This window comes from Onychostruthus taczanowskii, unplaced genomic scaffold, assembly GCF_017590055.1.
Source record: "Onychostruthus taczanowskii isolate IOZ18803 unplaced genomic scaffold, ASM1759005v1 scaffold71, whole genome shotgun sequence".
Lineage (NCBI taxonomy): Eukaryota > Metazoa > Chordata > Aves > Passeriformes > Passeridae > Onychostruthus > Onychostruthus taczanowskii.
The window spans coordinates 1,578,291-1,603,881 of record NW_024504898.1 but is presented as its reverse complement, the minus strand read 5'-3'; the positions used below and the strand labels follow the sequence as shown (position 1 = coordinate 1,603,881).

The 25,591-nt window shown below is 39.1% G+C and overlaps 1 protein-coding gene across 1 annotated transcript in view; it reads right to left on the bottom strand.

Annotated features, from left to right (window-relative positions):
* DHRSX (dehydrogenase/reductase X-linked) overlaps positions 1 to 25,591 on the bottom strand; it is a 162,783-nt gene that overhangs the window by 107,526 nt on the left and 29,666 nt on the right. Inside the window, exons 2-3 of the mRNA XM_041422120.1 lie at positions 18,125 to 18,232; positions 5,890 to 5,958 (exon numbers count right to left, since the gene is read on the bottom strand). Of these exons, the coding sequence (XP_041278054.1) occupies positions 5,890 to 5,958; positions 18,125 to 18,232 (177 nt within the window). The remainder of the gene's footprint in view (positions 1 to 5,889; positions 5,959 to 18,124; positions 18,233 to 25,591) is intronic.

Genomic DNA, 25,591 nt, shown 5'->3' with positions numbered 1-25,591 from the left:
TTACTTTCTTGGTCTCCAGAAAAATTTTTCATCCTTGTGCATGGGGAGGATCCAGTCACTAATTTAGATTAAGTTTAACACATCCAATTTTTTCAATATTCAAATATATTCATATAGCTTGCATATACCTAATATAGCCTCAAATGGGTCTATGGAAGGAAAATAATATACACTGAGATCACTGTTTAGGCAAGGTTCTTATACCTGTCATCAAGTGACACGGCAGAAAAACTCTGCAGAAAACACAGGGTCCTGCAAAGTGGCACAATGTCAGACTGAGATTTCTCTGCTCCCATTCATTTCACCACCTTGGCTTTCAAAATGTCTTCATCAGCCTGGTGTTCAGCTGCACAGCTCCAACTGAGGGCAGTCATTCACCTGCCAAAGCCAAGTACTGGATATAACGCACCAGCACGAGAAAAGAAACCAGGTAGGTGGAAACTGCGCTGTCATTGTCAGGAAGCTCTTTAAACCAATCCTACAGGTCTTTCAGCAGCAGCAGTGGTAGAGAAAGGATATTTCAATAGGATGTGGTAGGAGGGACAAAGTAACCTCATTAGGTCCAGCCACAAGCCCAGGATGTGATGCTTTTTCAACTCAAAACACCACCAAAAAAAAAAAAAAAAAAAAAAAAAAAAAAAAAAAAAAAAGTTACAAAAGCAAGAATAAACTCACACATGCTTATGCACACTTATAGAAGATATGTCTCAAACACAAATATTTTGCACTATTTTTGACTGGTTGGATGACCACTTCCATAGTGACATCTTTGATGCGTTATGCAAAAGAAAAAGTCCTGGCCGACATTTTTGCACATATTAACAAGGCAGCAGTCCTTGCTGAACTCTTTGCTGAAGACAACTCCAGCTAACATGATGGGAATATCACCACCATGTTGAGAAGTTTGTGAATTTGGGAACTCAGCAGAGGAGTTCCTCTAGCCTGCAGGGAAAGCTAACAAACTCCCTGGTACATAGCAGAAAAAGCTGGACTGCTCTGTTAAAAATGGTGCCTGACACAGCAGCGTTGGTGGAGAAACCACCCACGAGTTATTCTGTAATTACACTTGGTACAAATCAGCTACATTAGCCCATCTTCTTTCACGTCAATTCTTCAATCTCAGGTCTCTAATAAAAGGAAAAATTCCTTATTTATTAGCAAGTTATACTACAAAAGGAAGCAAGAGACCTTGTCATCTCCTTATTCCCTGGCTGAGCCACATGTAGCATAAACATCTCTAGAGAAAGCTCTGGGGAAAAGCCAGGCTTGTTAAATGCACACTTTTTTTAAAAAGACAATTCATTCTACTATTTGATCCATGCTGTCTTGATGTGGGTCAGACTGTAAATGACACAATTTGGTTGCCACTGTGCTAACCTCTGCATTCCTCTAATTGTGAGGGAGAAAGTCTCTTCTTCCTTTCTCACCTGACTTCAAATGGAAGTTTCATGAATGCTGTGAATTTAGCTTGCAGTTTTATAATTGTGGTTTTATTTGAATTGCCGCAAAAATGTTGGGTGAGATTAAACACAGGCTTCTCCTTTTGAAGAGGTCTAAGCTTAATATGACTTTTACACCCTCTTCTCTTACTAAATGATAATTTTTTTCTCCTTTGACTCTAGTTGCAACTCCAGCTCCTAAACTCTGGATGTGAGAGCCTTCCCCTAGTACTGTGCTGTGTGATATTTATGCATAAAGTTTTGCTAATTGCTGATTCCATCGGCATTCATGAACCTTTGCTGGAATGAATGAAGCTCTCATTCATGTTTATATATGAGTTTCCAACATTTGTATGTTTGTAATCGTCATGCTAAAACCAGCTTTCATTTGCAGGGACATAAGCTGAGGGTAACTGAGTCAAGAGATGTAACTCTGTTATGTAAATGGAGAGATTATTTTGCAGTATCATTGAGAGCTGAGTTTATCACGGAAACTTTATCACAGAATTTCTGCAGCTCAATGAAGTTTGTTCACCACTGATAACTATGGTTGCACTAACAAGCAGTTTAGATCAACAGAAGTCCACTTCTGCATCTCATTTTTGCTGGGCACCTGACATAGGCACTGGCTGCAGGTCTGTGGAAGGTTCAGATAAACTCTGAAGTTTTCTCCCATGCAGTAATGCTCTGTTACTGCTGCAACTCACCTCCCAGGCTAGTCCTGTCCAAAGGGAATCCAGGCCAGGACCTGCAGCGCCCTTCCTTATAGGAACCTGCACTCAGCAAGCAGCCAAGAGCTGAGGGTTGCCTGAAAAGCACCCAGCTGATCTAACTAATGAACACACTGACAGAGACACACCCTATGTGCAAATTACAGAGATTTATCCAATTAGAATATCTCTGTGGCAATCCCGAGCCATCAACGATTTTCCCAGCCATATAATTGCTATTAACAACACAAATTCCCAATTTAACAAATGGAAGCAAGATAAACGTCCACATCATCCTGGCTTCTCCCAGCTTTGTGATTCACAGTGTAGCAATGTGTTGCCCTTGGTCTTTTGGAAATAGTGCCGGGTGTGAGAATTTTAATGACAATGCAGCACTATTTCTGGCCTGTTCTGTATATCTGAGGGCTGTGATCTCTATCATGGAGGAGGTTCTGATGGTTAAGCTAACTGGGTCTATCATGCCCCAAGGATTTGTAGCTTATTTACTTCCACTCAACTGCCCATGTACATCCTCCCTCCTTACACTTTGTATTAGGTTACCCAGAACAGAGACCCAAAACCAAGGATGACACTTAAACAGTCTGGAATCAGCAGGGAGAGGAACCAAGAAGGTTTCTGATGCAGCACCAGGGGAGAGGGTAGGTGGAAGGAAGAGATGAAGTGCTACATTATTTAGATTTTCTGAGTCATTTAGCATCACTGCTTTGTAGCAAATGGCTGCAACAGCTTTCCTCTCCAGTTCTCTACTGTCTTTTGACATTTGCTCTGATTTCCATGCCTCCAGGATGGGAAACCAGGCTTCCTGCCTCCCTGTATTCAGAAGTTTTGTCCATCCTTTTAAAAAAAAAAAAAAAATCCCATCACCTGCATGCATAGCCTTTTTATTATTATCCTTTATCCTCCTGTGCAACTGTTAGCCCATTATTGCTCCTCAGCTGCTTCATAGGAATTACTTAAGTACATGCTTCGAATCTCACTTGTCCCAGAAGTAAGTACAGATTATGTCAAGTAAAACTACTTACCCTTAGATATCAGACAGAGCCCCAGACAGACAAGGCCAAGACAGAGAAGGATGACAGTGCCTTAAAAACATTGTAATTACTTGCATTCAATAAGCCTGGCATTTTCCCAGAGCTGTCTCTGGGGATGTTTGTGCTATGTATGGCTCAGCCAGGCAACAAGGAGAGGACAAGGTCTTTTGCTCCTTGTTGCTGTCTAACCTGATAAAAAGCAAGGAGATTTTCTTCATTCTAAGGAATCTGAGATCATGATACCAAACTGATGGCATCCACGCATATTGTTTGCCCATAACAGTCATATTGTCCCAATCCTTGACCACACTGGCTGCCAAAAATACTATTTTGAGTAATTGTCCTTCAAGAGTCTGATGTTCCTGATGGGAGTGGTTTTTGTAAAGCCATGTTTTCATATGGCCATGAAAAATGCTCAAAGAAAAAGCAGGGGAAAAGGGTCAAGACAACAAACAATGTTTTCATGCAGTGAGTAAACAGATCTTGAACTTTTGAAAAGGTAGCTTTTGAAAAGGTAATACTCTTGCACAGCCCTGTCTTGGTGCTTTGGTTTGGACACAAGAATCATATAGCCAACCAAGGACACTTAGCCACAGTATATACACACACATCCTGTTAAAAGAAAAGTGCAGATTTATTGATAAAAAGTAACACAGGAGTGCCTCTCAGTTCTGAACAAGTCTACAATTTGTATTTACGAGTGCACTCGTAAAGACAAATTTCCCTCAATCAGTGAGAAATTCCAAAAAGACGATACTCTTCCAATTTATTTTTAGGCTAAACCTATCGAGGCCTGAGATTACTTAAGCCTCGGTTAAAATAATTACAAGGAGGAATAACTTCAGTCAAGTTTAAATACTTTTTCAGCTTCCTCAAACTGAAATCTGTGTCTTAAGAATTTATAACTGATGGCTATAACTGACTTTACTTAGAAAAAACAAGAAAGACTGGAGCGCTAGAAAAGCCTGTGATCACACAGAGGGAGAAAATAACATGGACCCTGGTTTATTCAGATTCATGCAAGTCACATGACATTATTAATTCCAACTGGTTTTGGTCTCTGCACAGAAACTTCCAGCAAAAGACTTTAATGATGTAATAATTACCTTTTTCCTTTCATGATCCTTCTAACTATGCCTTAATTTATGATGCCTTTAACTAGCATACATGTATCCTGAGGCTATAATGGATGCACATTTATTTAAGTAAAAAGATAAAACATAATGAAAGGGGCTTTTAACACAATAATTAACATGTATTTTTATCATCATAACAGTAATTATTAGAGGCACAAAAACAGAATCGGATCTCAGAAGAAGCTATGAAGATCCTAAATAGGTTGGACTAGCAACACTGCCCTATTATTTTGCCAAGAAATTATGCGTCAAAGTGGCAGGAATGAATCATCATGCACCATTAGGAACTACACCCAGTGACACCCAGGGACAAAAATGTGAGCTGCACTAACCTCCACCATAAACTGCAAATTGCAATCACAGAGCAGGTAGTGTGGAACCTGCCTTTTCTCTTTCTCAAGCTATTCTGTCCTAATACCTCTACAAATATGATAGATCATCAGATAAAGGAGATAAGAGAAGAACCCCAGAAAGGTAGGAATTTAGGCTTGATATGAGAGGTCCATTTACACTTAAGAAAATGGTTTTACTTTGCAAAGTATTATAAGCTCTTAACATGTGTCAAATGACCCAGTCAAGCAGCCTTGATCTTTCAAAAGCCTGTTAGCTCCTAAAACAAGCAAAGTGAAAGAGCACACATTATTGTATTTGCAGAGACCCCCATGGCAGGGAGGAATGATGCATCTGACTCCATGTCCTCAGAAGGCTAATTTATTACTTTATAAAACTATATTATATTAAAGAATACTATACTACATTATACTAAAGAATACAGAAAGCATACTTACTGAATACTAAAAAGATAATAATGAAAACTCGTCACTCTTTCCAGAGTCTCAACACAGCTTGGCCCTGATTGGCCAATAAGTTAAAACAACACACCAGAGTTCAATGAAACAATCACCTCTGGGTAAACAATCTCCAAACACAATCCATACAAGCAAAACACAGGAGAAGCAAATGAGATAAGGATTGTTTTCTTTTTCTGTGAGTTTTCTCAGCTTCCCAGGAGAAAATTCCTTGCTGAAGGAATTTTTTCATAGAATGTGAATGCCACACACACACTCTTACCTGCTGTCATCCTTCCCCTAGCAAAAATTGCTGGTATTATGACTTTTTTCTCATCTATTTAATCATACACATACATAGGCAGACTATAACTTGCAGGTAACCCTTTTTCAATGACAAATGATAAAGTCAAACAAGGCTGAAAACATTCTTAAAAAAATATTCAGAGTCAGATTTATTTCAGGAATTCAGTTCATAAAGTCACAGAACCATTTGGGGAAAAAAGGACCTTAAAGAGCATCTAGTTCCAAACCTCCTGCCATGGGCAGGGACACCTTCTACTAGACCAGTTTTTTCAGAGCTCCATCCAATCTGACCTTGAACACTTCCAGGAAGGAGGCATCTACAACTACTCTGGGCAACCTGTTCCAGTGCCCCAATTTTTTAAAAAAATTTGGCAATACACAAGGGATCTCATATAAAAGGAGATGACAGCAAAAAGAGAAGAAAAATGGTTTCTGAAAGGAAATATATAATATGGTACCTTTTCCAGTCAAAGTTTCTTCTTTTATTTTCCTCACCGCTTCTTGGCCATCACTTTCACTGTTTCCAGCTGTTAAAGGACAGAAAATGAAAAATTAGCAATGCAATCAATTTAAGGATTGGCATCTATGAAGTGCCAACCACAGTGTAAAACCAGTATGAAGTTTTAGGTGGAAAGGTGTGCTGCAGAGGCTTTCAAAGAGGGCTGCACAAATGCACTGTGATTCCCACAAGTTCTGCCAGTTTATCTCATTTATTCATATAATGTAGGACTATCCTCTGGACCAGCAGACTTGAGATTTGATCCTGTGACACAAGTGAATTGTATCACATCCAGATTCTACAAAAACTTCACTACAGGTTAGAGCAGACATCCCCTTCCTCTTTTTCCAAAAAGAAGACTTCCACAGTTGGAGGAAAGTCCTGACTACTCTGTCTCAAATGCTCATGAGACAATGTATTAGTGCAGGCATAAAATGTGATTAAGCATCACCTAAATGTCTTTTGTACCATTCAGCTTAAGTGGGTGGTTAGTAATTGTCTGACATTTGTTTGGCAAATTTTTGTTTTTTTGTTTTTTTTTTTTTATAACAGGGCAAAGGAAAAAAACATAAGCACAAGAGATATAGGAATTGTTAACAAAAGATAAATTTTTAAAATTAACACTCAATTTATCCATCCACAAATATTTCCCATAGCATGAAACATCAAAATACCTATGGTTTATTATCTAAATTGGATAACAATACTGATATTTCTTATGAACTTCATGTAGTTGCCTTTCTATTTTACTCATTATAAAAAATTCTGCCAAAGTTTCTATACAGATTTTTTTGTTTGGTTGGGTTGTTTGTTTTTGGTTTTGGTTTTGGTTTGGTTTTGGTTGGTTTTTTTTGGGTTTTTTTTTGGTTTTTTTTTTTTTTTTTTTTTTTGTGCTAGCCTGCGACTATCCTGTTCTTGCTTTCACAGCACTACAGAATAAGACAAAGTTGGAAGAGACCTCAGGAGGTATCTTGTTCAGCCCCCTGTTCACATTAGCTGGTACATGCTTGTATTTGCTCTAAGATGCATTCTTTCGAGAATGGAGTCTTAGCTGTGCTTCTGCAGTAAAAAAGGACTCGAAACACATCTTTGTTTTCATGATATGCAAGAAAACCCAAAATTTACAAAAATGTAGCCAAAATTAATTAGCATTCCAGATACTGGAGAGAAAATAATTCCCACATAAAATCTAGAGTCATACAGGTGTACAACTCTTGTCTATAAATTCCATTAAATATGGACTTATAGGAAGGAAGGAAGGAAGGAAGGAAGGAAGGAAGGAAGGAAGGAAGGCAACAAAGCACATATTCACAGTATTTTCTTCTTGCTGTATTTCCCCCTTTAAAACCATCCAGCCTTGTATAGAAGAAAAACATTCAGTTGGATGCTAATTTCCAGATATATGCATCATCAACAAACAAACCCTCCAGTGAAAGTGCCATTTCTGGGGAAATTTGTGCACAGGGTTTATGGGCAACAGATTATTTTCCTCACTGTTTCACCTCAAGTAATGTACTAGAGTAGGATTTCAAACTCAGTGTTTTAAGCTGTATATTGTTATGCTAGAAATAAGAATACTTATGTGCCAATTCTGTGAACATCTTATTTGATTCCTCTTTTATTCAGCACCTCTTGTGCAGAGATCAGGTTTATTAAAGCCTCCAGTGTCTTGATATAACTCTCAGTATGTTCATTTAATTTGTTCTTTTAAAAGAGCTTGTGTTCACAACAAATTTTCATTTGCTTTATTTTGCTGTTATATAAATGGTTATTCATTAAAGCTCAGTGCCTTCCAAATGAGCTCATTTTTTTCATATTTGCATATTTTTCACTGTAGACCACCAGTAAAAAAAAATTATTATTTTGCTAAACAGTCACTTCAGATGTCTGTTTCCAACCTGATCCAACAGAGTTTGAAAACCAGACACTGAAGGCTGGAGTATTGCAAAATTGAAATAGCTTCAGTGAAAACTGCCACAACAATAGAGATTCTAAAAAACCTTCTTTCAAAGAAAATCCTGTAAGAAAGAATAAAGTCATTGAACAAATGACCAAAATCCCTACAAAAAGCTCAAAGGCACTTAGATCAGAAGGATACCATGAAACTGGGAGGCTAATCTAGGCTTCTGAGTTAGGTTAAGGAGAACAGCACCCCCTTGCCAAAGGCGGGTGGGAGAGGAAAGGGATGTTGCACTTTTGCATTGCTTCCCTTCTTGCATTGCATCCTTCTGGCATCTTCTAAGCAAAGTGAGTGGTAGGCATCAAAAAGATCAACCTCCTTTAAGTGCTATATTAATTATTCAAATTTTTTTAAATGCTTTTTAAGTCATCAAGGTAACACAGTCAACTTTGGGTTGGGAAAAATCAAAACTAATCTGCAACTTCTTGATGAAGTTGGGTCACTAAAGGGCACAACCTTCAAGTTCACTGAGCAGATGAACAGCACCTTGAATTCAGGAAGGGGATGGTTTGCTAGATGAGGGTCAAATTCTTACTGCTGTCAGCTGGTTTAAATCCTCAGTATCATATTTGTCATGATTATTTAAAAAAATTTTTGATACATAAACTAATCCTCTGGCTGGACATTTTTTCAATGATTCACCATAATTTCCATATGTTCCATATATCAGAATTTGTCCATTTCAAGTGTTATAGCATCTGTCGCATAAGATCTGCCTACTCTGAATTCAAATGGTTTGAAGGGAAGGGTAAGAAAGGGAAGAGAGATCATGTATTTCATGCAGTGAGGGAATCTTAGAAAAAGCTTTGAGAAAGAGGGATTCATTGTCTTGGGAGCTTAGATCATCAAAGTACCCAAAACCATAATAATCTTGCTTTTCATGCTAATTTAAAATGTCTACTGAGAACTCAAAATAGATATAATTGTCTCAAGAACTGTTTATACAAGCAGTTCAGTGCCCTACCTGATGGGGTTTTTTCCACTTAGTCCACACAGAATAGTGAAGAATTTGGGTGAGACTTGTTCAATAACAACCCTGACTAAAATCAGTTCTGAAAAAACCTTAATAATATAAAAATAAATTCATTCTAAATAGATGCACCCACATAAAATCAGATATCATTTCAATGGCATAAAAAATGTAATTATTAATAAAATACTTGAAAAAAGGAAAACATATTTAAATACACCTTTTAGACAAAGAAATGTACTCATCTCCTCCACGTTTACTGACACAGACATCACAAATCAAAGCAAGTTGATATGAAGCCACCAGAGAAGCACACACTAAAATTCTTATCAGCACTAATAGGCTTTGGATCTTTTCCTAAATGTCAGGCTCTCTCATCTTAGTCACTTAAGTAGATCCTAACTCTGAAAGTTATTTCAGGGATTTCAACAGAATTAACACAGAGATTCTGTCTGAACAAGGCCTGAAAAAAGCATGGCCCTTAGAAAGTCAGCATGGGCTAAAAACACATTATCGCTAATTATGGGGTTCTGATACATCTATATGTATTTTTTATACAATATTTTTAATTTCTTTTAATGTGACTATCTCTTCAAAAGTGTAATTGCCACTCACACACTGAATTTATATACAAGACTGATCCTGATAAAGAAAGCAAGAGCTTTTCCAAATGGTATTTTGCAAAACTAAGAATTTGCAATCTTGATGTTTCAAGGAAATGTACTTTAGGGCATTATAAAAAAAAATTTAAAATAGGCTGTGATCAACAATAGAGCCTGTAAGGCTTAAGGTTAACCAAGAAGATTCAGGGCAACCAGCATGTGGTGTCCAGAGAAAGACCTGACCCCGCCAGCCTGGAGCCTGAGAGGCACCCCTCAGCCTGCGATAAACCCACTGCAGGGACCCCCAGGGGGAAGGCAGCAGTGAGAGCTGCCCAGTGGCAGGGCAGCCGTGCTGGCACATCACCTCCAGCTCTCCCCACACACCCCAGCTGCTGACAAGTGTGACCCCCTCAGTCCAGTGGGACTGGGGAACCTGAGGTAACGCTCATCCCTTGACTTATGGAGCCATAATTACAGATCAGTTACTCCCTGAAACAATGGATAACTTTCCAGGGTGTGCAGCACGCCCCATGGCCCTTCCCTCTCCCCACTGCTGACTTCGAGCAAACCAGGTTGAGAAGTGGTGCTCATAAACTCTTACGCGTTTACCGGGAAAAGCTTGGTGGTACAGTAATCAATTCTGTATAAGTGTATTCCATCTGACTGGAGAATTGCAAAGGATAATGGTTAGATGCCTTTGTGCAACAGAATACAAAAGTTTCCAAACGGAAATCTGAATCAAGATGCCTCCTCAGAGCAGCATAATCCTCATTATGATTGAAGGGGAACTGATTTCTTTGAAGCGCCAGCCTGAAGACAGGGCTTATGAGGGCACCCAATGCCTCAAGAGAAAAACAAAATCCTATCAGCTGGTGTTAGGAAGATTATGATTTTATGAGTGTGCACAAAAAATAGAATATGCCTAAAAGAGAGGAATAACTGCCCCCAAAATCTCAAAGGGTGAGAAATTTGAACTCAATACAATATGAGCAGGTTTTTAAAGAAATTTATAAGGTTTCGTTTAAAGGAATTTGTAAAATCTTCAATAACAGGAATACATATCTTACACCTCATTTGTAAAACATTTAAGGCATGGATTTCAATAAAGCTAGGTATAAGGATGAGACCAGCTATAAAAAATAAATTGTGAACATGATACAAACTTCCTTATATCTAGAGATACCACACTTCTTTTGTCATCGATTTCATCACACAGCAGTCACAGTTAAATACATGTCTTTTTTACATGAAAGGTGAAAATATTGTTGTAAGTGTTCCTTTGAGAAAAGAAGCAAAAAATGAGCAAGGGAGAGAATGTCGATTTGCAAAGAGAAAAAAAAATCATCATTATTGCCTTAGGTTTCAGCTACCAACCTGTTCCAACAGGAGGTTAAGAAGGACCCTGTTTACAAACCCAAGATACACCTAGACAAGTGCCCTCTTTCCAACAATAACCTGTAGCAGATACTTAAGGAAAAGACACAACAGCAATAAATCCAGGAGTGATTTTCTCCAATACACCCTCCCAGAAGCAGGAAGTTTCAGGGATTTCCTGAATCCAAGGTCACACATAGCCTCCCAATGAACACGGCCTGCACTACTTCACCTAATTGTACTTTCAGTTCATTCAAGAGCTAGACCACCAAAGAGTGCTGGGACAGCAGGCTCCGTGATTTAATGACACACTTAATTACATTCAAAAGGTTGTGCTTCAGTAGCTTGTTTGTTGTTGTTTTATTTTTTATTTTGTTGGATGCTCTCTACTTTGTGTACAATAACACAGGGAATGACCATTTCTCCTTCACTTTCTACACCATTCATAACTGTATGATACCACACTTCAGTCATCTGTTTGGAAGCAGAAGGACCTTTGTTCTGTGCCCCACCTTGTACAAAGCCATCCTGTACTCCTAACCATCACTCTTTAGTTTTTTCCAGTTCAACCAGACACCTTTTGAGTATGTACAACAGGATGATCCAATGGTTTCTATAAAGGAAGCAGGATGCTTTCTGTCCTGTTTTCATCTTCTTTCCTGCTAAGTAATATAATTTAATTTGCCTTTATGACTGGCACGAAATATCGATGATGTTGTACAAAGAGCTTTCAACAGTAAATCACAATATTTATTTAACCCTTTGACTAGCAGTTAATTTAGGTCCTATTCTTGTAAATACATAGGTGTGGCTGGTTTTTCTCATATTCTGTATTTGCATTTACTAACACTCTGTATTTATCCATCCTTTCATAACACAGTCATCCACTATTGGGAGATTATTTCCTATTCTTCATAGTAGTTAAGATTTCACAAGGCATCTCTGGACAACACCCAGTCCCACCCTGTGCTACAATTGGTGGCCTAGGACCATGTCCAGTCAGATCTCAGGTGTTTCCAGGGATGGAGACTCCTCAACTTCTCTTGGCAGCCTGTGCCAGTGTTTGCCCACCCACAATGTAAAAAAAAAAAAAATGGAAAAAAAAAAAAAAAGGAGGGTTTTTTTCCTATTAGGTACTTATACACTGGAAAAGGTCCCCCTAACCCTTCTCTCCTTTTCAGGCAGAATGCAGCTCTCTCAAGCCTCTCCTTACATGTCAGAAACCCAAATCCTTTAATTATCAATAGTCAAACAATTTTGAATATCCTAAACACATTTAAACAAAATGCACCATCTCACTCTTCACCCTGTATTGTGTATCTGTCTTTTATAAATGTACTGAACATCTGTCTATGGGACCATAAGCATCTTTGCTCCAGTTCAAAGCTGATAAATTATTTCTCAATATTGCTTTTTGCCTCCTATTCTATTACTAAACTACAAGAGACCTTTCTGTTATCTCAAGACAAGCCAGACACTTTAAGTCTTTTGGCACGAATCTTAACAAAAGCTTTTGAAATCCAGGATTAAATTAATTCATGGAGTTGTTGAATATTTCAAAGCATTAAGGCTAAATGCTTAATGAATAAATTAAACAAACACCTAGAAAAACTGCACTAACTCTTCCAAAATTACAATAATACATACTTAACTCTACATTTTTTTAAATGCCTGATTTATCTTTAATATAAAAAACACACTTACTGGCCTATGCACAATGTTTTCCAAAACTGCCCAGCACTGAATTTGTCCATCTTACACTTCTCCTTTACCAATGATTATTTAAGGTTTTATGAAGCAGATACTAGTCCAGAAATACTTTTACTCTTCTGATGGATTTTGGTTTTAATCACAGTGACCTGTTTTAGATCATTTTAATTTCTTTTTGATGTCTAATACTGTGTTTATACTGAGTTTGTAACAGTCTTGATACTATTTTAAGTATCTGTATCTTTTTAGCTGCTCATTTTATATACTTTAGAGACAGTGAACAGATTGAAGACTTCAAGCCCATTTGGTTGCTTCTCATAAGGTTGCCTTTCCATCCCCCTGATAAAACTTGTTTTCCTCTAAACCCTTCAAAACCATTTTGAAATAGGCAGACCAGAACACAACACAGAATTTAAGGTTCTGGACCACAAAGGATACATACAGTTGAATCAACTCATATTGTCTGTTTAATTTGTTCACTTTCTAACCATTTCTAATATTTGTTTTGATTTTTGCATCCTATGGAGCAGCACTGAATTTCACAAATGATCTATTTTGACCCTAAAATCTACTTCCGAAGTGGTGATGCTTGACAGAGAATCCATCACATCTTCTTTTGGCGTTAAATTTTTTCCCCATGTCCATCACTCCATATTGATCTACATTGAGCTGTACATGCCTTTTAACACTCAGCTTCTTATGGTCTTCCTGCAATTCTTCACACATCCTTGGTCTTTATCACTCTGAACAGTTTGATACAGTTTGAAGCACTTGCCAGTTCATTATGTGCCCCTCCTATAAAATTATTTGTTGAAAGCACCATGTGTTAAAACAAGCACAGATGTGACAGTCTTCCAACAGAAGTTAGGTACTAAAGTGTTTGACAAAATTCATACATATTTGGAAGACTGTGTGTGGTTGTGTGCACATGTATGGTGCATAATTAACAGTACTGTAAACAGAGATTTTTATAACCCTTATTACAGTGCACTGATATGATAAAACCTGAACTGAATTACAATTATAAAGGAATCTTTATGTTCATACAGAAAAAAGAAATCATCACCCACTTTTTATAGGTTGGTAAAATTTTGACACTTCAAGACTAGCTCTAGAACTCATTCAGACTTAAAAAAACCTGGCTGAAATTAGGAAGATAAGTACTTTTCAAGAAAAAATATATAACCCAAGCATCTCATAGATCTATGTATATTAAAAAGGACTATTAAAGTCACCCATAGAAATTTTCAGTAATTGAAATTAAATCAACCTGTCTTTGAAAATGAACTATTGCACCATCTTGATAGGATTTAATTATCCCTAGAAAGCCACTTTGTAGTATTATGCAATATAAGAATTCTGATTCATGGTGGAGAGAATCCAGCTTGAAAATTGGAAACTAATGGGAATGAAAGAGGTGACAGAAATATCTCTTGCTTAGTCTCCTGCAGAGCTTACCGAGGTCACACAGAAGTGCTGAATCTGGTGATGGAAGTACATTTATTTATGCCAAAATTGCAGGGCCCAAGCCAAAATTGCAAAGCTCAAATAAGTCACCTGAATATATATACATATATATAAGTATAATGAGATTGCTTCCTTCAAAGTGTGAGCCTGTCTTAGAAACTTATGACACTGATATACTCAGACGTTAGAGATTGATTACACTGCCCTGAACCTGGTGTTTTATACCAAGCATAAATGTAACATTGTAAAAGTGCAAATCTTTTGATTTTCATTCACTGATTTCAGATAGAATTATCAAAACTTCTACATTATATATTATCACACATTATCTCAGCCTTCTTTTATTAATGCACTGAGGGAAAAAAAAAGAAAGTAAATCAAATTAAGGCTTTCCTTTTTGAGTCAACAATTTTAACATACACACACAGAATCCTTATACAATTAAACATCTGTGAACAAGGATGGAAGGAATATGAATAGTTTATGCCTTTTTATCACTCTAAATTGAGACTCACAAAACTGTGGCAAACACCTTGAACCAGAGCTGAATGCACTGGGTTTTATGCCCTGGGCTGGGGGAGGTCATAGAAATGTCCAGGATATCCTGATTTCCAATGTCCTCATTGTGAAGAGCATATTTATTTTTAAGTGCATACAAAACACTACCTTCTATATCAGTCACTGTTGAATACAGTGTGTCATTTACTTTGTCTCTGTGAAAATTAAATTGCAAGTTTATTGATCAACTAGTAGATTCCACAGCAGAGAGCAGGAGTTCCCTGTATGGCCTGATTGTGAAGATTCATCACAGCCATCAGTTTTCCCCACCAGGGGTTTGGTGCTTGCCATGAGATTTTCCTGAAGTAAAAGCCCTGCTGACTGTGAGCAAAGCTACCAAGAAAAGCAGCCTAGCAGAAAGCCACAATGAAATCTATCAAACAAACATACAGAAAATTACATTCATCGTTTTAGCATTCGTCAAAACCTCTTTCCCAGGGAGAGGCTGAGGGCAGGGTGAGCAGCACCTGCAGAGGGAAACCATCAGTGGAGGATGGAGTCTTGTGCACCAGTGCTGGGACTGGATAGGAAGGAGGTTTAAAAGAACTATGAAACCACTTGCTGTAAAGGCTCTGAGTGAACATACTGCCTTTTCATACTGTGCCTACTCAAGCTACACAAGGTAACATACTTTCTACTTATTTGCCTTCCTCATTCCATTGGTGGATTGGATTCAAAAGTAGGTTGTTTCAAATATTTACTCCTCTAAAATGTCAAACTGAATCAAAATCACATCCATCACAAATGGTGAATCATTTTTCACATCAGACATTCAGGCTTGACTCATTTGCCTGCTGCAGAGATATCATCCTTTATTGCTACAGCTCCTATAATGGCAAACAAGCATTCAGTGATTGAGCATGATTGACTGCAAGCTACATGTGAGTCTCTCTTGCAAGCCCAAATTCACTTAAGATCCACACCTTTTTCATAGAATTTCATGCCTATATACAAACATAGGGTGAAAACATTTCTAGAGGAGAAAGCTTGAGCATGCTTGCTCTCTTATTTGAGCCTTGTGTGGCCTGAAGCAGAATGTGCTAATGCATGTCAATGTGCCAGCAGATATATCAAACATACTCTGGACACTTGGGCCCAACAGTTACGAGCAAGGATGGAAGGTCATTGCATTTAATGAGCTTTTGAGACTGTTGTGATCTTGCAGCTGGAAAAGAGCCTGGGACTATCCATTCCACTGACAGGACTGCTTTGGTCTGAAGAGTTTCACAGGCAAAGAAGATGGCTGTGACTCATAGGGCTCAGTGTTTAGGTCAGAGTTTGCTTGGAAGAAATGAATCAGCTGGAAGACTTACTCATCGAATGTTTCCTATAATTAATTTCATTAATTCACATTTGCAGGGATTCGTAATGAAAATAGAAAGATTGATACAATTGTGGAGTGAATGGAAGTGTGTGTGTTTGTAGGCACCAAAAGAAAGAGCAAAGTGTTAAAAGAATGCCCTTTATTGACAAACAAAAGACATGTTTTGAGGACACTGTTCCTGTGCCATGCATGTCAAGGCCACAGCACAGAACACTGGCAGCAGATGACCATGCACTCTGCCATCAGGAGGATAACATCTCCAGGTTACAGCATAATACCCATACAATTACTTTTCCTGTTAGCCCAGCCTAAAAAATGGGCAATGGACAGAGCCTATATATTGCAGACCAGGAAAAATGTACTGAGAGCTGCTGAGCAATATAAAAGATCACTGAATAGTAGTGGCTGGAAGGGAGCTCTGTCCAATCCCTCTGCTAACGCAGCTTCACCCAGAACAAGTAACACAGGGAACATCCAGATCAATTGTTAATACGTCCATAGAAGGAGACTGCACAACTTCTGTGGCAGATCTGACCATGAACTAGCCTGTCACTTCTGATCAAGAAGAACCACAGGGACAGGATAAGCACTGTCAGCTGGCACGACCTTTTTCCATACTTGGGTGATGCTCACAAGATCACATGAGCTCACACATCTTGGTGCTTATGAGACTATTGGTGTGAGGGTGAGTGAATGAGATTTATGAGGGAGTGACTGTGAGCTGAAATAAATTCAGCTTATTTACAGAATGTGCACCTAAACCTCACCCTGCCGTTCCCAAAACTCTTCCACTGAATTTTGTTACATGGAATACCCTAAACTTTAAGTGATACAAAATAAATCTTGAAAAAAAGAATGTTCTATGCTTTTGTGACCCCATGCAAAGAGAAGAAAATAACCCTTTTTGTTTTCCCTCTGAGTACATTTTTGCAGTCCATGTTAAAGATGAAAAGCAATTTTAGTGAAATATTAATGCTGACATCATTAGCTACATCTAGCTACATTAGTAACATCTAGCATTTAGCTACATAAAGAAGCATCTACTTGCACTTTGCAGACGCTTGGGTTTGACACATCTATTAAAACATGTATGAGTAAATGGTGTTCCACGTTACACCTGTATGATTCCAGGACAACTCCATTATGTTACTGACTGCACTACATTAAAAGTACACGGCTACTGTGTTCTCGTTCATTGTTTGGACTGGGAATGACATGTGTACAGAACCTTAGAGAGAGAAAAATCTCCATAAAAGCTGAACAAAATGGCATTACCAGCTTCATAGTGCACAATGAAACAGCAATCTTCAGTGACTCTCTGAAATAAAAGTTACAGTGGTTTAGGTAAAAATCTAGTTAAGGAAAGATGAAATGAGAAAATGTAGCATTTTAAACATATAACTATTCATTATACTACATTCTGATTTAGTAGACATATTAGTGCATAAATATAAAAATGTAGTAGAGAAAGCTTTAAAAAATAGGAAGTCTCCTAAATAGTGTCTGTGGTAGAAAGAAGAAATGGTGCACACAGGACAGTTTTTGAGTTCATAGAGAAATTCACCTAACTTCAAATGTCTCACTCTAACTCACCCACCTTACCAAGACTTTATTATCCAGAGAGAGAAACAGGCAGCTCCAGAAGGTGAATTGCCCAGTCCATCTCAGACTGACACGACTGAATCTCTAGGTATTTATTTTCTTGTCTTGCCTACAGAAGCCTCTTACAGTGACAAACTGAGAAGTAAATGTGCAATTTTTACATGGATGAAGTTATAAGGGCTTCCTCTGTCCTTATAACACAGATCATCCCCCACTAAACTATGCTGTAATACTACTTCACTGTACTACCCACTGTATTGTAATACTTCTTCAACTCTTTAATTTGTTTTCCTCTTAATGAACACGTACACCCTAACGCTGATGCATGACCCATCCCCAGTAACAAGGAACCAAAATATTTTTGTAATACTCATCTTTTTAAGGTTTTTTTATTGTTTGCTTCTTATCTAAAGTAGTACAACTCTTCCAAATCCGACAGAAAAAATCCCATCCACTACATTTTTATGATCTTGCAAAGCAAAACATAAATCAATCTTTATTTGTGCTGAACACTAGCAAAATATTTTCCTACATTTCCCTGATGCTGGAAAGAAAATACACCTTAAAAGGAAAAAAAAAAAAAGACTTTATGAAACAAAAAGTATATTAAGAAAATAATGACTTTACCTATTATCACATGCATGCCAAGTCTTGCCAAATGCTTCACAGTTTGGTAACCAATTCCTTTAGTGCCTCCAGTCACTATAGCAACCTTTCCATTTTGTGTAGGGAAAACTATATGAGAAAAAAAAAAATAACACAAGGTTAGTTCATAATACCAACACAATTAAGAAGTTAAGATGTATTTTAAAGAGTGTACACTTAACAGACTCAAGCCAGGCCAGTAAACAATCTCAGAAGTAAACCCTGTATGGAAATAAAAACTATGGAACATCCACCATTATTTACTGCACTATAATTTTCCATTGTTAACAGTTCACTAAAGACTGAGGTTGATGACACGAAAGGCAAACAACCACTCCAGAAATTTTCTCATTTCTATTTGCATGCATTTCATCATCCTGCAGTCATCTGACCTTTAAATTTTCCACCATAACTTTGTTACTGAGCAAGGTGGCTGCAGTTACGTCAGCTCAGGGATGGCTTACTCAAAGTGCACAGGGAAAAAAATTCATTTGGCAGCATGATACCCTGAAAATTTGTTGACTGACAAAAGACCAGCCTCTGTCAGTAACATGGAGGAAAGATCTCAGTCAAAGGTGAGCCATCAAAAGTACACCAGCTGACCTAATTTCCCTGCATAACTGAGTGCTTTCTCTTCTGAAATCACAAGGCCCTGAGCCCCAAAGATAGGAGGAAGCAATTTTCTTGCATGAAAGCCCCCATCTGCTTTTCCCACCTACACCACCCCTGTCCCACAGAAGCCAGCATCCCCAATACCCGCTGTCAGCCTCCACTCCAAGTGCTCCTTGACCCACACACAGCCTGGCAGGCAGGGAATGCTCCCAAACTCCCTCTGCTAGAGGGATGGCTTAGACACGCCTGTGTCTCCTGCCTCCCCAGGCAGCCCTCAGCCTGCCAAGCGAGCCAAGAAGCATCTGGGAGGCCCTTGCAGAGCAGCTGCCATTCCAGCTACAAGCTCTCACACTGGGTGCAGGATGCACAGCATACCCCTCCACCATGCAGGGAGTCCTGCAGCCAAAACAGAGCAAAGGCATTATCATTTAACTGCTTGGGAAAGGTGTGAATTAGGTCTAATATCAACTACAATTTTTTTTTCAGGTGGAGAATGTCTCATGTGAAGCACCATGTAGTCCTTAGGTGACCAAGGAGAATTTCTAATTTCCTTTGGAGTCAAAGCTGTGAGGTATTTGCACAGGAAAAGTAGTATTGAATACTTCATTTTGCTCTGGTGCAGTGTCCGTAGGCAACACTATAGATAAAAAATGTTTAAAGGATGCCAAGTTTCATCTATCAAAGGACTTTCTATTTTGATTTCCAGGTTTTTAGGGGATTACTTTCTTGCACAACACCATCTCATATTTACATAGTTATGAAACAGTACTAGCACTGATACAAGCTTCTTTCTTCATAGCAACTTCAAAAAGGATCCACATTTCACCTTTTCTGAAACACATAGTTCTTTCCATCATGATTCAACATGAATTTCTGTTCTCTTCAAGTAACAGCTTGGTTCTTCCCATCCATGAAGAACAGAAATTGTTTGCAGTCCTTTGAAGGTAAACTCCAATTACAATGATATGTGTGCACATAGGTGTCCTAACATATATAATTCAAGATAAATAAGACTTACCCAGGAACCTTCTTAAGTGGCTTCAATTTAGCTATAAGCAGCCCTGCAATTTCCACCAAAAATACTTCTGATCTTAAACCCTTAACAAAATGCCCACAGGTCCAAATCTTGTCAAGAGAAAATGCAAGAGAAAATGCACTCTTTTGGGCCTGAGTACCTTCTCTTCCTCTTCTGCCTCCCCCTGCCTCCCTTGCTTCCTGGCCTCTCACCACATTGCTACCTGACATTTGGATTTCACGTGTTGCATACAGGTGCTGTCACTCATTTCCATTACTGCACCATCTACTGAATAAGAAGTGACATTTTAATGCGAAATTCACGTAGAAGAAAATTAATGAAAGGAAAGGAGAAAAGGTCAGGACTGGGGAAGGGGCAATGACATGAAGTGAAAATGCAAAGTCAGAAGAGCAAAGCATTAACCGGTATCACTGTAAAAAAGTGGTTCTTATCAGAGGACCTGATTTAGCAGATGAAAGAAGTCAAGTCCTACCCTGCCCATGGTGACTGCAAAGAAAAGGACAATTTTTTGGTCCTAATGGCCACTTAAAGACTCCACTGACAAAATGCATTCTGTGTGATCCTATATTACAGAGAGGTTTAAAACAGGCCTGCTTGTAGCAGCTAGATCCAAGGACCTAAGAAAGCAGAGACGGAGGGAGAAATGAGGGCTGCAGACACACAGATAAGTGGTCATTATCTTTTTTATTTCCAAGAGGTACAGCTTCCACATAACATGGTTTTGTATAGACACAACACTGCATGGCACAACTCAGTCTATCCACTCACTTCAGTCAAGACGGGAAATGCAAAGGGAAAAACTGAAATACGTCAGGGAGGGGAGTGGGGCAGGAAGAAAATAAACTCCTCAATTAATTCTTAATTGTTATTAATGTTAAAAATATGTGCAGTTTCCATCAAGTCAGATGTCTTAATGTGAAATTAACCTCCATTTAAATGAGACACAGCTAGTATTTATTTCAACAAAAGTGGTCAAGATCAAATACAGGCTCTGTGTGTATCCAGGGGGAACTCCAGTAAAAGGCAGTTTATTAGTGCCCTGTTCCCTCTAGAACTCCAACTTCACGTGGAATTTGCAGTACACCCAACTTTCAGTGTTAAAACACCACTTATATGATGAAACCCAGCATGAAATTTTCAAAGCAGACCTGGGCTCAGCCTGATTTTCAGCAGATACTGGTTTATTTTGTATGGGAGATCGAGGTGAGTGCAGCTGGAGCCTCACAGCCCCCCCAGGCAGGAGGCAGTGGAGACCCACCAGCTTTGCAATGCCCAGAGAAGTTCCCTCTGGCACTTGCAACTTGTTTAAACCACCCCAGTTCTCTCTCTCCCTCTGCTCCTGGTAAGGAGGCAGATACTGATCTCAAGTTCAGTGGAATAATGCCAGTGATATCTCCATGAGACATGAGAACGGTACAGCCCTGTGCTAATGAAATCCCCTGACCAAGCAGTAGCTGTTAATTTCCCTTTGTGTTCAAAGACACCAGCCTGCAGTCCTTAGGTGCTCCTTTATCACAACAGTGGTTGAGAGAAGCTTTTCTCAAGCTGCAGGTTCTGTCTGCATTCCAGCGAATTTGGACAACATATAAGCCTGTTTACTTTGCAAGTGGATTACCCTAAAACAGGAAAATAAGGCAGATTTATTATGTCCTGATATAAGGCTATTTAAAAATATTTTCCTTTTAAATATACTTGTCCTTAATCAGAAATTAATTCCATGTATATAGACATCCTAACACAAATTCAATACTACAAAGAACGTAAGGCAATTCTGTAATTTTAAAAAATGCTCATTTTCAAGGGACTTTAAAAAAGGGCTGTCAGGGTGCCCCTGCAACTGCCAAAACCACACACAAATAAGTCTGCAGACCCATATCAATGACCAATTCCATATCAATGACCAGTTCCTGCCAGCAAAATCTCAGCTCTGGAGCAGGGATGGGAGTCATTGAAGTAGCCAAATCAAAACAAAAGCAGCAACCTTTCTCTTTTTTTGTAGAAACACACCATGTGAACACTAACAATGCAAACCTCAGAAGAAGATCTTCCCTTGAGAGTAGCTTGTTTTGGTATTCTGAAAGCTTTACAGCACATGGTGCTTACAGCCAAGGGAAAAAAGAAGAAAAAAGTATTAGAAGTTTATTTAAAGTAAATTGCATCAAATTTTTACAAAGTTCGATTTTCTACCTTACTGATCCAGCATCTGCATTGTGGCACATTATGGGTCATTGTGGCACATCATGTGGACAATAAAATATAATTTCTTTATATTAATTTCCTCATTAACCTTCATTTTAAGACCTTGAAGGCCAAGGGTAGAATTTAGATTGTCTGAATCAGTCACCTGTACTTATCAGGCAAGACCTGAGCACAGCTGAAGGCATCCAAAAAGTTGACCAGTGTCCACCTGTGAGGTGCCATGCTGGGACCTGCCCACACCTCCTGAACTGGCCACACAGTGCAGGAACTTTGGTGGTAGTTGTGCTGGAGAGATCTCTACAGACAAATCTCAACAGTTTTTTGGGTTTTTTTTTTTTTTTCATTCCTGCTATAACTGAATAATTTACATGCAAATATTAGCCCTGAAGGTAACTGGCAGAAGCACAGATGGAAAAAAAAATAAAAAGAAAAGAACTAACAATGAATATTTAGTTTCATGACTGAATAACAAGATCCAAGTTTGGAGCCATTCCTGAATAGCAACACTGAATGAGAAAAGAAGGCAAACTGTAATTTCCAGTCCTCATCTAACACCACAGGACAAGGCACAATCAAGTTCTTCTAGGTGGATTAAAGAAACCATATAGCTCACTGTACCACAGAACTATTGAGTAGTTTTTCCTATTGCAAAATATTCTGACTTTTTCTCTGATTTATACTGTGTCAGTGTTGAGATTATAGCCATTAAGCAGATGTAGAAAAAATAATTCATTTTCCACTCTGAGAGACCCAGTAAACTGCTGGGGGACATGCAGCTTTTAGCAACAGCCCTTTTTGTGTGCCTTACAGAGGCATCTCCGTAAAATTCTGGTTTGGCAGAAACCAGGCAAACAGGGTCTGGATTCAAATATCATTCCAGGACTATCCTAAAGAAGACAATTTAGGTACTCAAATCCTGACAGATAAGCCAGACAAACTGTGTGCGCCTCAAGCCTGTCCTAAGCCTGTGCAGATGATTTTTCAAATGCAAACTGTCTTCCCAAATTTGCACACCAAAATCTTTTCTGCTTCCAATCACTTTCCTAATGAACATCAATATGCAATCAAGATTGAAGGCCTTTAAGGCTGGAAACCAGGTAGGTGGCAACCAGCCCGACTAGTCCTTCTGTGCAAAGGCATCCTGCTGGTTTCAGCAGTTGAGGCCACCGGGCCTTCTGCTGATGAACAACTGCCATGCACACATGCAGCTCCACAGGCACACGGCCAATGGATCCAGCACACCTCGGATGGCTGGATGCATGGTCTAAGGGAGACTTATCTGCCCAGGGACAGTGTCTGTTTCCAAACACAGCTGGAGTTCTGCATCGGACAGGCGAAAAGCCTCCCAGCTTTTGTTAAGAACCATGAGGAAATGGAGGTATCGGAGAGGCTGGCCCTGGAGTTACTCATGGGAAGAGAAAGGTGTTGAAGAACCAGAACAGCAGGAGAAACCAAATCATGGAAATGTGTCCCTCACCCTACTCATAGGTATCTCAAGGTGCTATTAATGGAACAGCAGCAGTCAGATGGCTCTAAGAATCAGCAGCCAGGGGAAGACCTAATTTAATAAAGCTCCCACGCAGCCACTGACAGGGAATAGGACTGGTAAAAACTGCTCACAAAACCACAGCAAAACCCTTGGCACACATAAGTTTCGTGTTTAACCAATGCACAAGGCACACAGAGCCTGAAATGCTGCATGCCAGTGAAACAACAAACAATTTTACCAATTCTGGAAACTCACAGAAGTTCCATCCCTGTATTTCAGGGGAATGCACACTCAGCCTGTGCCCCATGAAGTGGACATTTCCACAACACACAGAGCTCCCACACAGCAGCAGCAATTTGTCTGGGCTGCCTGGGAGCCCAGCCAGTGGTGTAACTCCAGACAAGGCACCACATATCCAGGATGCTGGACAAATGGCCAGAGTGCAGCAAGGCAGCAAATGACACAAAAGGAGAGGAGCTGGCAGACACACCAACTAGAGAAGCAGAGTGCTCAGCCAGCTAAGGAGATAACATGTTTACTCATCCCTTCCTGACATTGTCAACACAGGAACAAGTGACATTTCTTCAGAGTTAGCAGCAAACATCTGCTGAGCCAGACTAATGATTTTTTTTTTCAATTGCCAATGAAAACAACTTAAAAAAAAAACCAACCAAACTTAAGGCTGCTCTAAATTTATAACATTTGTTTAGCTTTTTGATAAGCATGCCAGCTTGCTTACAGGGATGAAGTGATAACATTTGCAGGCAAGATGACAAGCCCTTCACAGAAGGCTGAGATACAAGCTCCCAAAATCCATTACAGGACTTGTTCCTAGACATCTCATTTAACACATGCAGAAGTCATACTACAAACAAGCAGAACAGCTCATTTTCCTATTGTTTTTTCAACTTATGAACACACTGTGGAGCCTTGGGGGGTATTAGAGAGCAACAGGCGTTATTAGAGTTCAATATCACAAGTTTGGAGCATAAGTATCCACAACAAGACCTAACTACAGCTAAAAAAGCCCCCACATATTAGAAAATATGCAAGATAAACTGGTGCAATAGTAAGATGAAAGTTATGATGCCAGCATTGCAGTCCTGAAAGAAATATTTTTTACTAAAGAAAAACAACAATACCCTAAATAAGGCAGCTGCTCAGAGCAAGAGTTTTTGGCACTCAAAAATACAAGACCTGTGGAAAGACATCTCTCTAACAGTGGGAAGTGGAAAGCTACGCTAAAAATTTCATTTGCATGACACACCTATCTGCATTTCTTCTAGTGATTCTTGGAAAGACAGCATAAATGCAGATAAAGAGAGAAGCGTGTGTAGAAAGCAGGGTGTGGAAGGGGAAGCAGAAGGAAGTGTTAGACTTTCAAATAAGACAGAGGAAAAAGTTTTTTGGTCAAGATTAGGTCATTTTCAAGTGCTTCATTCTCCTTTCCCCTCTCTTCACCTTCCCCCCACCTCCAGGTATTCAGGTGAAAGAGATACAGCTCTAAGCAATTTAATACACCTGAATCATAAATCTCTGCATGTTGATATTGTCCTCAAAGCCAAAAAAGGGCCCCAGTGAGGACACTGGCACTGCTCCTTACAGATGCAAATCAACCATGGTTTGGTGGGGTAAGTCAAGGTACTGATCCACAGCCTGCTAGAAAAGTAAGCCTGCCAAAGTAATCAAAAAAGTATTTCCTCTCCACTTGCACATACATTTTCAGTGCCCTGTTTTTCAGAGCATATGACTGGTGTGTTTGCAAGTGAAGAAGTCCTGCCTGGTTACAAGAGCCAAGGGAAGACGCATTTTCATACATCTTTCGACCGGAGCTTGAGTGTTTTTGCTTTATTTTTCTAATAGGATGGTCAGTAATGTTAGTCTTGGACTCTGTGATGCTGCTAGACTTGGCAGAAGGGCTGCATGGGGAAAATGATAGTTGGAGTTTTCAAAAATTATATAGACGGCAATATTCCAAACTGATTTATGCTGTCTTCACTCTGTCGATGGAGAACCTCTTTCTCCAGGAAACCCCATGCAGACCTTCTGCATCAGGACCATTGATCATACACAGCAAAAAAGCTGGATGTAGCCACCTCTCCCCCAAGAAAGA